Here is a 14,890-nt window from a genome sequence, read left to right as displayed (position 1 = left end):
AGTCTCGGATCCTCAGACTACTGATTGCTATTAAAAACACGGCTCGAATACCCTATTTTATCATGTTTTTGTGTGACAGTTCTATATTAAATCCATTGGAGTTGGATTGACCCTTTCCTCTTTCTAGCTACTCTTACTCTAAAATATCAAATAATACCGGTGTTAATTCAAAGTTCTATGGCATCACAGTAGATAAAAAATTAGTTTTATGCACTCCTTCAACATACAACAGTCTCTGGGGGACCAAGCCTCCGCTCCCGTAATCTTCTCGAGATTAAATTCTTATCTCTCCCAATTTGTGGCACGGGAGGTTTCCGCGGAATATTCCTTCCCCACTGAAGCTTCCTTTTCCACTATTTTCCACTGCTAAGGATCTTATCGTGTGTTTTTGCCACGATAAGAGGCTCCGTTTTTCTCGTGTTCCCGTACGACCGTTTTTCACTATATTTGTCGTTGTTATTTTTTTTCGTTCCTTTTCGTCAAAATGGCCGTCTTTTTGTATTTCTCAGAAATATTCACTCTTCGATCGAAATTTTAAAAATAAAATTTCTAGAATATTCCTACCCTCCCTCGCAGCACTTTTTCGTTACTAAGGCCTTCAGTCGTCTTTTTCTGTCCCGCCGGAAGGTTGCGCTGTGCCAATCTGGCAGAATGGCACATCACTATTCTTGCATATAATCAAGTTAATTTGAGTGTTTTCACCGGAGCCGGAAACAGTAACGTTTTTGTCGACCCGATGTTAGGAAAACCACCAAAAGAACTGGCTTTGGTAGAGACGGTGAAAAGCATGTAGAGCTGTGCTTAGACGCTAGCCAGTCGTTTTAGAACCTAGCTTTATTTTCCGTCGATATGTACTTCCGGGCGAATGTTACACTTGATACATTGAATAAAGTTCGTTCTTCTGTGATCAGGTTTTATCTATCAGTTACAAGGAGTTTTTTAATGTTTGTTTTAGGCGTGGCATTCAACGTCACCTGGTTGAAATCTTTTGTTTTCAGGTTAATTCTGGTTGCTTAAAAGGAGTCGACTGCGCATGTTAATTTCAGCGCCAGATTTTGTCCGGGCAATCTGGCCGTGGTTAAGATCCTATCAATTTAAATCTGATGTGGCGGTGCTTCAATTGTCCTTTAGATTTTGATTCAAGGCAAAAGTATGCGGCTCACGCTCAGACAGTGCATGAGTTTTATGTTCCTGAAAATTCACCAAATTTGCCATGCGACTACAGTTATTGCATCATTCCAGAGAATATAATTCAAACTGGGATAGTTCCCGATTTGAATGAGAAAAATGGACGAAAAGAGGTAGTATTCATATCTGCAAACATCTTGAAAGATTTAAAAGCTTGTTCAGTTGTGGCTACTAGATTTCTTGATACCTTTTCAGTAAATCTTTCTCCAAATCGAGGTTCGGGGCAAATATCGGACAATAATTGTCAATTTTGCGGTATGATTTTCCTTCGCAATGACATCGAGCAGCGCATAAAGCACTTGAGGTTTTGCCTAAAGCGACCTGATAAGTTTCCTTGTGAAACTTGCGGAAGAGCTTTCAAAAGCAAAAAGAATCTTAGATTACATAAGTTCCGCGGTTTATGTACAGAAATGACGTATGAGTATGAGCGTAACCAAACAGATACAGAAACAACAATTCAAAAAGATACAGGTAAAACAAATTCAGTGTTAAAAAGTAAAACTGAAGGAAAAAGTTGTTTCAAGTTTTTGAAACATCCGGAAAAATTGCAAACTACTTCAATGCGAACACCAAATTTGAAACTGACTGCGGTTCAAAAAGCCAAAAGTCAAACTATGAAATTATCAAAAGCGAATATTAAACGAACTATTGTCAAGTTTAATTTGCCGGACGAAACTCCGAAAAGGAAGACGAAGAAAGCAGAAAAGAAGGGTTGGCAATAAATTTAATCCTAAATAATAAGAACGTTTAAATTAATATATAAGTTACGAGCATTATTGCTATCCACTTAACTTAAACGGTTGGTTGCTTTAACTTTCTTTTCTGAAAAATTATGTCATGAAAACATTGATTTTGATGATTCGTAAAATTAATATTGGATTACAATTGCGATGCCATTAGCAAGGGTATTTTTATCGGGCCCTCTTGTTTTCTCCCTAAATATCTTGCCAACAGAATGTACCTGTGAGATGTTACTTGTTTCAAAATAAATATCAAATCCATAAACAGTTTCTGCACATGTAGGCGAAATTCTGGCCGGGTGTCAATTTTTTCTTCTCATAGTGAAAAATTTTGTTCATCGAAAAATTTAATGGTCGGACTGTAGATTGTATGGTTATTTTTGTTAGCCCACTCTTTACACTCACATGCTAGAGAGTGGTAGTACGAACCTTCTTTTGTTTCTAACCTAAAATGTAACCTAAACACGCAAATAAAATTGTTCAGTAAAAGTGTTCACTTATTTGGTGGCTTTTTTTGCTATAATCGGATACGTAGCTTGAAAAGTTTCATAGAATCTGTTCTTGCTGTATTTATGACTAGTGTTTGTGATTTATTAAGCGTCCGTGGCTGAGTGGTTAATATGCGAGACTCATGATCTTTAAGGCGCAGATCGAATCCTAGACGTAGCCGAATTTTTACTATTTCGAGGCTTACTTCTAATTTTTTCTAACCATATTTATAGTGCTGCTTTTTTGTGTTTGCGAAGCGCAGATTCGCCTCTGTGTTAAAACATGAGTTTTTTTTAAACTCATTTACCAGAATTGATTTTTTGAATCTATTTCTTTAATTTGTGAAAGTAGCACCTTTGATTTTGAGTCGAAACTATTCAAGCCAAAAAACTTAAAAGCGAAAAAACTATTCAAAATGTTTTGTCGGTTTAGTTGCCTCATAATACGTGTTTTGGAGGGCGTTCATATATGTTTCATACGTTTGTTCGTGCCGGAGGGGAGGGATATAGCCAGATAAAAGTTTGCGATGTTTTTTCGGATCAACGGTCGTTCACTTTAGTAATGTCTGCTTATATACAGCTTGATAAATTTTGTTGTAATACTCCTTTAACAGTGATAATTGTGTTTCTCGAAATTTTTTCCTCAAACAATTTCACTCGAGACAAAATTTAGTTGATTTTTTTCAAGATGATTTCACTAAGTGGCTTTCTTATTTTCGGTAGCTTTTTTTGCAATTTCATCGCAGGTGTGCGAAACTTCGCCTCCGTGTCGAAACGAGTCTTTAACTTTGTGCTTTGAACAATTCTCGAAGTGAAGGGAAAGAAGAACTATTGCGCAGGGTGCTTTTTCCGAAGTATTTTATATCTCTCAAATCTTATAGATGTCAGGTATGGTGTCATTTTGAAGTTGTATTGGTCGGAGTTCATATATCAAAAAGATTTTCTCAGTAGCGAGGAAATTTAGTCAGCTTTTTCGGATTTTCAGACTAAGTCTTATAAATATTTTGAACGCTTTGCGTGTAAGTTGTATTACAAAAAGCTCACTGCTTGTGCAATTTTCACGTTGATTAAGCTGTGGTTGTCTTGCATTCTGCAGTTTTAAATTGTCATGAAGCGAAGTGAAGACACTATTTAGGCATGTTTTTTTTTTTCATTTTCAGACAATTTACTTCAAATTACAAATTCTTCACATCTACTTTTTAAACATAACGCCAAATTCTCTATGGACGTCATGTTTTCAGCGATTTTTATAAGGTACAACGGGGTAACGTTTTATTTGATTTAATTTGAAAATCTTTCACGAAATAAAATGATTGAAACAGGATAGCCGGTTGCTGTGCAAGTAGCACAGAATGACCGACCACATTTTCAGAAAAAAAAAATTTCATTTCAGTGTATTTTTTGTACGTCGTGTGATGATACAACTATGATAGGCATAAAGGAATCCTATGGTCTTTAAAACTTTCAAAAAAAATTGAAAATGTTTTCGAAAAATTGTTTTTTTTTTTTCAATTTTTTGCACTAAAAATTTAATATTTTTGAAAGAAATTTTTTGTCAGAGAAGAGTTAAATGAAGCTTCCAAAACTAGTTGTAAGTAAACACGCTAATAGTAACCTTATATCACCATTTGTGATTTTTTTGGAGTACGTCTTACCTGCTTGTCATGTGAGTTCAAACAGAATAACTGAATTCTTTCAAATTTGATCAGTTGTGGTACAGCTAATGTATATTTACTATTATCAGTTCAGCGTGTTACTGATTTAATTTGATATTTTGTTCTGAAGCTCATCAAATATCCCTTGATATCTTCATATAAAAATTAACCCTCCCAAAATCTAGGTTGAGTTTTACAATGCTACACAACAAATATTCGTCCGATTTTTAGATTGTTAGGAGAATTGAGTTAGGAGAATTTATTAACAAATCAAATAAAGAATTTTGAATATTTTTACCGAAGCATGCAGAATAATTGTTATTTCAACTTTGATAACCCTTGCGATGAGCAAGGATGTTGCCACCGGTAACTAAACTTTTTTCCCGTGAAGAACTTGTTCATAAGATTTTGCAGGTTAAAATGTTAATTGTCTTTCAACTTTTCTCATTACCCCTCCTATAAGCAAGTGTGTTGCAACCGGGTACTCGAAATTTTTATGCGTGCTCAAGAAAAGTCAGCTCTGTTGCCGCTTCGTAATTTTTGTTTTAATGCATATTTAATTCTCAATTGTCGAATTTTTCATGTTTTCTTTAGTGAATTTTATTCATTATCAATTAAGACAGATATGAAGTTTTTGAAAGTCTAGTTTTTCACATTTTCTTTTTTTCCGTAAATAAAGAAATTTTCCCTTTTTTTTCTCATTTTCCCGTAGCTCGATTTTTTTTGAAGGTTCAGCATTTTTAACCCTTGCGATAAGCAAGGGTATTGCAATCGGGTACTAGTTTTTTTCACGTAAATAACATTGTTCACCATTGTCAGTGTAGTAAGAGTGGTGAATTTCACCTATGGCTGACTTGCTCAATTTCTTAGAAATTCAAATAACTACCAACCTTGAGGTAGTAGATAGGTGGAGTTCGGTTTAGGCAGTAAGTATTTTTTCAAATAAGTTTCTTGAAAAATTATTTTGAATTCGTGGTTTTCGTCCTAGTTTCCGTCGTATCATTTTCAAATGTTTACCTAGAAAGAACTTCTGTCGAGAGAAACGAAAATATAAACTTTTCTGTATTGCTTCGCCGCTGTGTTCAAATTGTCATTTATATTATATGGTATGGTTTTCTAATGACTCACTCTATTAAGTATGAGTTTTATTTTGCTTTAAACATATTTTTTATATAATTGACCGTAATTTGTAATTTACCAACTCGGTTTCGGCCTATTGGATATCGGCCTAGGACCTCATATTGCCTCTGACGAGCGAAAAAAGTCTATGTATGTGTTTTGAGTGTGAGGAGGACCTAATAACTTTTCATTCCTGATTTTTCGGGGTTTGACTTGTGATTTCTTTGTAAGTTCAGTGGATTTTTACTGTTAAAAGGAAGGCAAACTCCACCATCGAACAGCAAAAGAGTAAAGGCCACGAAAAAAGTGATCGACTTCTGATTTCGAAAATGGCCTTGACGTGATAATCTTTCCCAGAAACATTTCAAATAACTTTAAGTGTTTTTAAAAATGTTAACTAATCATGTGATTGGTCCTCTGTGTTGATGCGTGTCAGTTTTTGAAGTGATGTCAGTTTTGGCTGCTTGTAATTTGAAGTAAATCTTGAAATTTAGGTTATTGTTCATAGTCTTAGTCTTGCGCAAATGTATTTTTGTCACAAATATATTTTTGTCAAATGTAAAAACTTAACACTTAAGATACATTCTTAAAAGCGCAATTGCTTAACATTAGGCTAAATAAAAAAAATTTAATATGGAGCAATTCCTCATCAAGTCTGCGAATTTGCGATATTGTTACGGAGTCAGGCAGAATCGTTGTTAACTCAAGATTAGTTGAAAGTCTAGGGGAAGAAGTTTCTACAAATTCAGAAAACAATGAAAAAAGAGTTCTTTCGACTGAAAAGATCCAATTAGCTGCATCTTGTTTTTGGCATTATTTGTGTCTCATTGCTCATCCACTCAATCTTTTAATTTTGAAACCAGCATAAGTTGATTTAAATTACAATGATTGACAGTTGCTGTGCAAGCATCGCAGAATTATTCCGACTACATTTAAAAATGCTTAAACAAAAAATTTTCTTTTTCAATTTATGGTTTTTTGTGTGCTCGGCGGTTTGATGAGAGAACTACGAATGCGTAAGACTTACGCGAATTAAGTCTACATGACAACAGCTGTTTTTGAAAAATGAAAAAAGAAAATAACAGAAAATTTTTTCTCGGAAGCGCTTAATGAAGCTTTTTCAGTGCCGCTTTTTCATCACATCAGAAAGGCAACTAAAATTTTGCTTGAATAAATGTTTTTGTGCCAAAATTTTCTCTCTGATAGTTTAATGTAAAACATCAAAAATTGGTGAGGTAAGCTACGGTTATTGTGATAGTAACTTTTCTCCCGAGGATATTGATATGAAATAATTTAACCAAACGCTGTATCATCAAGTGCCACAAGTTTTCGGGCAATCGCTTCTTCTTCTTCTTAGGCATTCACCCCTCGTGGGATAAGCCCTCTTCTTTGCTCGACGCACAGGTTTGTCGCGGGTAATATATGGTACCAACTTCTTTTCGTACTATTACAGGCAATTGGCTGTCTTGGATTTATAAAGCTGCGGAGGTTTGTTTGTCCATCGTGAATTTTGTCTTGGTTTCTGAATGCGCTCTCTGTAGTGCATATTTTTTCCTTTTTCGCCTGTAAGGCATTGTAGGTTTTCCATGATTTCTGGTGCAATCGTTTTTAGATGCTTTTTCACCTCTCCCATAATTTTGCACTCCTTGCTACACTCTGAGCATGTCATTTCGTTTTCTAGCTTTGTTGCTGATTTGTTTTGGTCAATGATTTCTTGTTTTTCGTTGTTAAAGTGAAAGTTCTTCCCTTGTGGATATTTTCAGCTTTTCAGCGCTAAGGTTGATGTTTTTCCCCAGCTTCAGAAATAAGTAACATGAGTGACAACTTTGCGATATCCGCAGAGTTATCACTATTTTAAATAATTCAAATAATGAAAAAGCTTCACATCCTGGGTTATCTTTCGATATCCACGAGTTGGCTCAGCTAAACAATTATTTAATAAAATTGATTATTTTTTGTTTGCAAAGCAAAAGTGTTGGTGTACATTGCGATGTTTGTGGGGTGGCTCAAAATAACTATATGTGTTGTCGTATCGAAAAGTATGCAGCAATTTTATAGAAAGAGACCTTGTGATCTTCACCCGGTAGCCTAAGAAAATCTAAAAGTTGCAAAAAAAATAACCTTTTTTAAATAGCTTTCTTTGCAATATCATTAAAATCGAAATAAAATTCAAGATAGTTGTATACTAATGAAATGTGTATGAGTGCCTTGCGATATCAGCGGCGTAGCTCAGATTTTACCAACTTTCTTTTTATTAAAAACAAAATTGATACGCTAAAACAATACTTAAAAAAAAACTAAAAATTTATGATCCATGTTTATAAAAAGAAATTATCTTTGCGATATCCGCGGAGAAATAGTTTAAAAAAAAAATGAAAATGAAAAAAAAAAAAAATAGAAAAGAAAACAGTCCATAGCCCCTGTTTTCCTTCATTTCTTGTTTTGATTGAAAAAAAAAATCATCGTCAAAGCGGAGCATTAATTAAAATTAGAAAATGATAATGAATAAAAATTTTAAAAGGTTATTTTGAAACAGATTGAGGGTTAATACACCTCATTTGATTTGAATTGTAATCCACAAACATATTAGGCTTAAGCAACAAATCGTACCTGGTAACTAGCGCGTGTTCTGTCCTTGCTAAAATTGATGGAGAAGTTTTTCATGTTTACAAAACATAAGATCACTGGAGAAAAACATCGACCGGCTTCATCAGCTTTATCTGAGTACATTAATTTGTGAACCAATAATTATTGCACTAACGGAAACATGGTTAAAACGGATTCAAACATAAAATGCCTCACCTTAGCAAACTACCGACTAGTAGAAAATCAAGGAAGAGAGAGGAGAGGTGGTGGAGTTGGCTTGTTCGATTATATTGTAATTTATTTGAGCCCTGCCTTAAAACTGATTGATTCTTTGAAGAGTTTGAAAAGTTACTTGGATGGGATTGATAGAGGACCCGATGATTAACATGTTCTTTGTGAAGTTTTCGTTCTGGACCATTTAAAACCTCAATTTGAAAATGCATGCGAGGAATGTCTAAATGCTTTTAACTAAAAATGTCAAAACAATTTAGAACCAACTCGCCAAACAGTTTGTTTCTTCCAAATTTTGCATAGATGTGGTGTACTCAATTTTTTCTACAGTTGTTCAGGTGTCGGATACATTGATTACAGATCATTCAACGGTAATTACGTACCTGAAAGAAACAAGAAATGAGTCTCCTGATGAAATTCCCCAAGCAGAAGCATAAAAAGTTAGGAACACGTTAGAAGACAGAAACATTTTCGAAAAAATGAATTTTATAGTTCGACTTGAAGTACAAAGGCACGACGATGAAATTAAAAAGTTAGGTTGCAGTGAGTTTTTTCAATTCGTTCATTACATTAGCTCAGAAAGTGACAGTCATAAAGCGAAATTTGTAAAAACTAGAAATGCATTACAAAAATTGATAGGCAAGAAACGAAAACAATTTTACTACTAGAAGTTTGAAAATGACGCTAAACGAAATTCAAGAGCTTTTTTTGAATACTTTAAGAGAAAAGTCGGGTAAAGAAATAATCTGTTAATCTAAGCCAAGAAGAAATCGAAATCTTTAATGATTTTTCTGCAAATTTTTTCAACAAGCTTTCAGCAAACTTTTCGAAAAATTACTGCATAAACGCATTACTGATTTCTTAGAGAAACACGGTGTTTTCACTAAAAATCTATTTGGATTCAGACCTAAAGGTTCTTCAATTGATGCTTTGGTAAACTTCATGAAAGACATTCGAAATGATTGAGAATTGAACCCTAATGTAAAACATGCTACTCTCATAGATCTCAAAAAAACGTTTGATACCGTTTCCCATGATACACTTCTACAAAAAGCTGAAAACTGCAAACTACGAGGTCCCATAGTGTTGTTGTTTAAATTGTTTTTGACAAGCAGATCACAAGTAGTCAAAATAGGCACCAAAATGTTGAAGGTGAAAAGTATTTACTGTGGAGTTCCACAGGGATCAGTCCTCGGGCCACTACTGTTCATTTTAATGGTAAATGATTTACCAACGGTTACAAACTCAGTGAACACTTTTTTATACGCTGATGTTACCGCAATTAAGCAAAAAGAACAAAACTTACACCAATACAAAGAGGATTTATCAAAAAAAAGAAATCGGTTGAAAATCAATAAGCTGACTCTGAACCTAGACAAAACAATAAATATAAATTTCAATAAGAAAATATTCATTGGAATATACTATTAAAAAGGAACCGATGATGTGATAAAAAAACTCTATACTAAATATTTGGGCATTCACGTGGACGCAAAATTAGATTTCAAATTTTTTTTTTACGTTCGCCAAAAAAAAATGAATAATTTTTGTGGGTTGTTCTACCGATTACGTGGCGTACTAACGCTAGCACAGCTAATCAAAACCTATTTCAGTCATATTTAAATCATACTGAACTATGGGTTTATAGTGTGCGGCACAGCTATTAAAGCATCACTACAAAAACTTGAAGTGAAACAAAACCAAATTCTGAGAATTTTTTGTAAAGAAAACGGAGATATCAGTCAGTAACATATTTTAAAGAAATCTGCAAGATATGCTCAGTGAAACAACTTCACATATACGAGGTATTCAACACTTTATTTAAGCTTTATGTAAAAATTCCAAAACTGAATTTCTAAAAAACTCGCGATTGTAGACTCGGAGATTGAGATAATTGAACATAAAAGAGTTAAAAAATATCAAACCAACGAATAATTTAGCTGGTGAAAGTCTTAGAAGAATAGGTAAATGGATAAGAAAACTATTCAATTTTAATCAAATTTTTTTTTGAAATTTTTGCTGATATAGCAATCTTAATAGTAGTCAATTAAACACTTTTTTCCATGATTTATACAAAACAAGTAATTACGAAATTATAGATTTTTTTTCTAAAATAGGGGGGTTGTGGGGTTTAGACAACTGATAGTACTTCACAGTTGAAACTTCTCTGAACTTTTTAGAAAATGTAGTGCTTAATTAAGGCATCACCTGACTAGGCCTATCGGGCCTTTGGATGTCCTTGCATATCAGAATTATGTGAATGTCTATTGAATAATCTCTGATATGAAAACAATTTATTATTAATGCTCAGACCGTTCTTTTCTTATTCTCCTCCATTCTTCTCTATCCGCCGTTCGCTTGTACCACTCTTTTCAATCCATTTTTTTCCAGTATATAAACATCTTCCTTTTTTCCTTTTCCGTAGTATCATTTTTGATTTTTCCCAGCTTAGTGGCTTTCTTGTATTGTTTTGCGACTGCTGCGAAGCTCCAATTTGCCCATGTGTGAAGTTTTTTTTGGAGGACTGATTTTTCAATAAAAAAGTTTTCTACGTCTCTGTTGACTTCTAGCTATTTATGACATCAAAAAGCCTAAGTAAAATTTCGCTCATGAGAACCAAACTGCGTTCCAATGTGTAAATGGTGTCATTTGATATTTCAAGGGGGATTTTATTCTGGCCTTGTAAAGGTATAATTCGTGTTCTTTTGGTTTTCTTCAGTTCATAAACGGTTTTACCGCAGTTTGTTGGCTAGATAAAATACCTATTATACGGAACATTAAACATTTTCCCACTTTGTCACCTTTTGGCCTCGGATTTTGAAATGACTTTTTAACATAGTGTTTTATGCAGTGACTTACTAAAAATTTGCCAACGCTGTAGAGAAATCTATGACGAAAGTGGGCTCATCTCCTACCGACTTCCAGTTGCTATCTTTGCCAGGTTTCAATGCATTCCAGTCCGCTCAATTTTCGTTAAAAGATTTTCTCGTTGACGAAGACGCTCGAAAGGAAGATAGTTGGATGCCTGTCAGACAATCTATTGATCAACGATTAATAAAAACCGAAGCGCTTGACTTGGCTCAATTAGATAATCCCGATAACAATAATAACAATAAGATACCCATTCTAGTGACCAAAAAGGGCTTAAGATGCGCTGAATGTGGGGCTGACTGCCTAAATATTCAAGATCTCGAGAAGCATGTTCGTACCGCGAAACATTCGAATTTAGATAACAACATTGCCGTTGTATTAAGTCCAGGCACTGATTCGGGCAAAAAGCAACTCATCTGTAAAATATGTTCGTCAGTTTTTGCGGTTAGTAAAATGTTCAGCGCCAAGTTCCACGCTTTTCTGCATGTTTACCCGGAAGCCGTAAGACAAATGTACAGTCAACAGACATTCAAGTGTCCTCGGAGGAAATGTACACTAGTGTTTGATAATGCACGTGACTTGGAGCAGCACGACAAGAGGGAACACTGGGATGTTGCCAACGTAAAGAAGTTGAGGTGTCAGTATCCGAATTGTACCGCCGTGTTCACAACGCACCCAGGACTGAAGGACCACGAGAGTGATTTCCACAAAGAAATGTAAGTATCAAAATAAAAATATTTACGCAAGCGCAGGTTTATGTTTAAAACACCATATGTTTTAAACAGTGTTTGAAACAATGTTTTGAACGTTTGTATTTTATTGCTGTTTCTTATTATTGTTTTTCCGCTTTTTTTTTAATACAAAATACAAGTATCGAAATCCATGGAATTTTCCCGTAAAGAGTTCATAATTCAAAAATTGGCTTTAAAAATTTTTTTTTTTCGATTTCCTTGTTCATTTCTGTTGACTATGTTATGATGAATTGTGATTAAATTTTGGCCGAAATTGATCGGTTAATTGATTAACTAACCATCGGTTTTGTTTGGCGAATTGGTCTAATGTTCATTTTTAAAGTCTAACCTAGAATGCCTTTGGATAAGCTGATAGAAGATTTAAACCTTGTTAAAAAGGGTTTTGTTTCAGGGTTCCACTAGTAGGTTCATTGAAACGGGATTTTGGGGACAAAGAAACTGCACTTGCATGCAAAAAACAGCGGCTGAATGGTGGGTTCTATTTGGCTAGTAATGCAGCCAATTGTTGTAACGCCTTCGCTGCCTTCAAGGAGTCGGAAGACGTCTGCATTCTCCACGACGAACTGTGTCTGCGAGACAGAGCCTGTCTTCTTTGCAAAGAGGTGCTTCCAACCAAAACGGAACTAACTGGACACTATCGAGAAACGCACAGAAGCAATTCTGGCAATGGTTACAAATGCGTGTTGTGCTCACACAATTCTCTCACTTACGTCGCTTTCTCGAAACACGTGCGAACCATACATCAGTGCTTCTTCGTCGCCGATATGCCAGAGTATGGAATAACCCAGATTGTGAAGTCTGACCTCCAGAACCCGAACCAGAAGAGATTCAATTGTGAGAACTGTAAAATGGCTTTCGGTGACTTCTCGAGAATCAGGCTTCACAAGATTGTAGCAGACAACCATACATGTAAAATCTGTTCGAAACGGTGTTGCAGCGTCCTGGACAAAGCGAAGCACTATAAACAGAATCACCCTAGTGAGTTTCCCAAGTTGAAGGGCACGCAACCTATATATCTCTGTAAGGCATGTAAAAAGTCATACAAGAGTCTGAAAAAGTACCAGTGTCATTTTGCCTTACATTATACCAACATGAATACTTGTTGCTACTGTAGCGAACTGTTGCATAATGACGAAGAGCTGGACTCTCATATTCAAGAAGAACATATCGCAAACTTAGATAGTCAGAAGCAATCATCGCTTAAATGCCTTCAGCTAGAATGTGAGCTTCAAACAAGTTCACTAATAGACTTGAAAATCCACATGTATCAGAAGCATTTCAAAACAGACCCGGTGTTTGTCTGCAAAAATTTGCTTTGTTTAAAGGTGCTGAGGTCTGAAAAACAGTATACGGCACATATGAGCTCGTGTAGCTCAATGTGTAATCAATCCAGTTCTCCGCTCATACCTGTTTCTTCAAAGGAGAAACCAGCAGCTATTGAAAGGAACTTCGAGACGTCGGAAGTGCCAGCTCGTCAAATTACTAAAGCTCCAGAATTAATCTGTCTGGACTAATCTTTCCTTAGTCTCTTCCATGAGTTATTTAATACCCTTAGATTAAGATTTTTAGGTTTAGTAGAAATGAAGTTGAACGAGCAGATGATGTAATTCAAGGCGCAGAAAACCCGTGAAGGGTTTCAGTTTTTTTAATTTATTTTGAACTTTAATCCAAATACAGAGTGCGATAATCCAGTTCTTTTATGTAAATTCAATAAACACTTTCTGACATTTGCTTGGGATTAAGTGAAAAAATGCGTTTTCTTTCAAATGATTCGGCAAAATTATTGAATGATATCTGTAGTTTTTTCAATTTTTCCACTAGCTCAAGTTTTTCCAGTTAAACTTGAATGTTTTGTTAATTTTTTACTGATAAAGCTTTCTAAAACAAGCTTTGACCTAATTTCGATTTTAAACCCGTACATTTGTGCAGTAATTCCACAAAATTGTAACCAGTTCTTTACACGCTTTATATTTAAATTTATTAATTGAAGCAAGTTTATACCTATATTTTGGCAAAATCCGTGAGCTGAAAAATGACTCGATTTGTAATCAATCCAAACGCAGTTCTCTGCTCAAACTTGTTTCCCGAAAAGAGAAACCAGCAGTTACCGGAAGATGTTAAAATTTACAAAAAAAATACGACGAAAAAGCCCGTTTTTCAAATTTCTAAATTTACAGAAGTATTCTGTCTGAATTATTATGCTACTTTAAGTTTTTAATTATCAGAAGTTCGGATGAATGTTATTTAGTGTCAAGGAACGTAGTGAAGAAATTTAGGCCGAGTTTTTTCTGTCGTCTTTTTTCGATTTAAGACGAATTTCGATTTGAAGCGGTTTGACTTTTGGCTTCTTTTAAAGGTCAATTCTATTTCATTTGCTAGATGAAGGCAAATTACGCTGCAGAAATAGCTGAAATGGTGCGAAAAATATGAACAACTTATAGCTCCGAGAGTGGAGTTTTGTTCAATAATTTTGTATAGAAAGAATTCTACGTTTGACCCATCATTTTTTCCTATTTGGGTTAATTTGAATGACAAAAACGTCAATCGAAAAAGTGATGCGTTTTTTTCAAAAGTGGGTCACTTTTTTTTTAAAAAAAACAATGGATTTAATTCAAAAAATTCACAAGTGAAAGCGCATAGTTTCTGCCATGTTTTGTGCTATCTTGTGTTCATTGACACTTTTCAAATGGCTTTAGCGTAATTACCAATTTTGCACTACGAAAGGTTTTTAAAAAAACATTTAGCTTCAATTTCAATTTCTTTTACTCCTACCTTTCTGCAATATTTTGCCAATATCAGGTCTTTCCTGTTTTTTTTTTGAGGATTTTTAGTTTTAAGGTTCTTAAAAAGAAATTAAAAAGGAAAAAGAAATTAAGATTGGTTCGGACCAAATTCGATTTTCTGCGGTTTGATTCCACAATGCTATTTGTAATAATTCAAATTCACTCGGTGAAAAGAAAACAAATTACGCATTCCAATTAGCGGAGATGGTGCAAAAAAACACGAATGTTTACAGCTTCGAAAATGGAGTTAAGTTGTTAGTTTTCCGTGAAGTTCAAAAAGTTACTTTTTTTAGGTCAAGTTGTTATTTAGGTCCAGTTGTTTATTCGGGAAAACTCCTAATTTTTTTTTACTTCAAATTGAATTCAAAAAATTTGATACTTGCTTGGTCTTCAAGACTAATTCTAGTTCATTTGCTGAAAGGAAGTTAATTACGCTCTCATCATAGATGAAATGGTGCAAAAAAACTTGAACAACTT

General features: G+C 34.6%; 3 protein-coding genes across 3 annotated transcripts in view; 2 read left to right on the top strand and 1 right to left on the bottom strand.

Annotated features, from left to right (window-relative positions):
• LOC134845134 (26S proteasome non-ATPase regulatory subunit 1-like) overlaps window positions 1–14,890 on the top strand; it is a 428,069-nt gene that overhangs the window by 57,715 nt on the left and 355,464 nt on the right. The window lies entirely within an intron of this gene.
• The window catches only part of LOC134843767 (uncharacterized), a 207,772-nt gene that overhangs the window by 50,513 nt on the left and 142,369 nt on the right, over window positions 1–14,890 (bottom strand). The gene's annotated exons all lie outside the window — the stretch shown is intronic.
• Window positions 1,003–13,733, top strand: LOC134844598 (zinc finger and BTB domain-containing protein 41-like). The gene is made up of 3 exons (XM_063861353.1): window positions 1,003–1,899; window positions 10,889–11,594; window positions 12,022–13,733. Exons 1-3 carry the CDS (start codon window positions 1,104–1,106, stop codon window positions 13,142–13,144), a joined length of 2,625 nt encoding a protein of 874 aa, XP_063717423.1. The 5' UTR covers window positions 1,003–1,103; the 3' UTR covers window positions 13,145–13,733.

The sequence above is a fragment of the Symsagittifera roscoffensis genome, chromosome 4 (genome assembly GCF_963678635.1).
Source record: "Symsagittifera roscoffensis chromosome 4, txSymRosc1.1, whole genome shotgun sequence".
Taxonomy (NCBI): Eukaryota; Metazoa; Xenacoelomorpha; order Acoela; family Convolutidae; genus Symsagittifera; species Symsagittifera roscoffensis.
Note: the sequence above shows the minus strand (reverse complement) of the source record. Positions and strands in the feature narration are given on the sequence as shown.

Bases quoted from the DNA above. Each gene is read 5' to 3' on its own strand.
- LOC134844598 (XM_063861353.1), top strand. From the start codon at position 1,104: ATGTGGCGGTGCTTCAATTGTCCTTTAGATTTTGATTCAAGGCAAAAG. The intron at 1,900-10,888 runs GTTGGCAATAAA...CCAACGCTGTAG, and splicing joins GAAGAAAGCAGAAAAGAAGG to AGAAATCTATGACGAAAGTG. The intron at 11,595-12,021 runs GTAAGTATCAAA...GTTTTGTTTCAG, and splicing joins AGTGATTTCCACAAAGAAAT to GGTTCCACTAGTAGGTTCAT.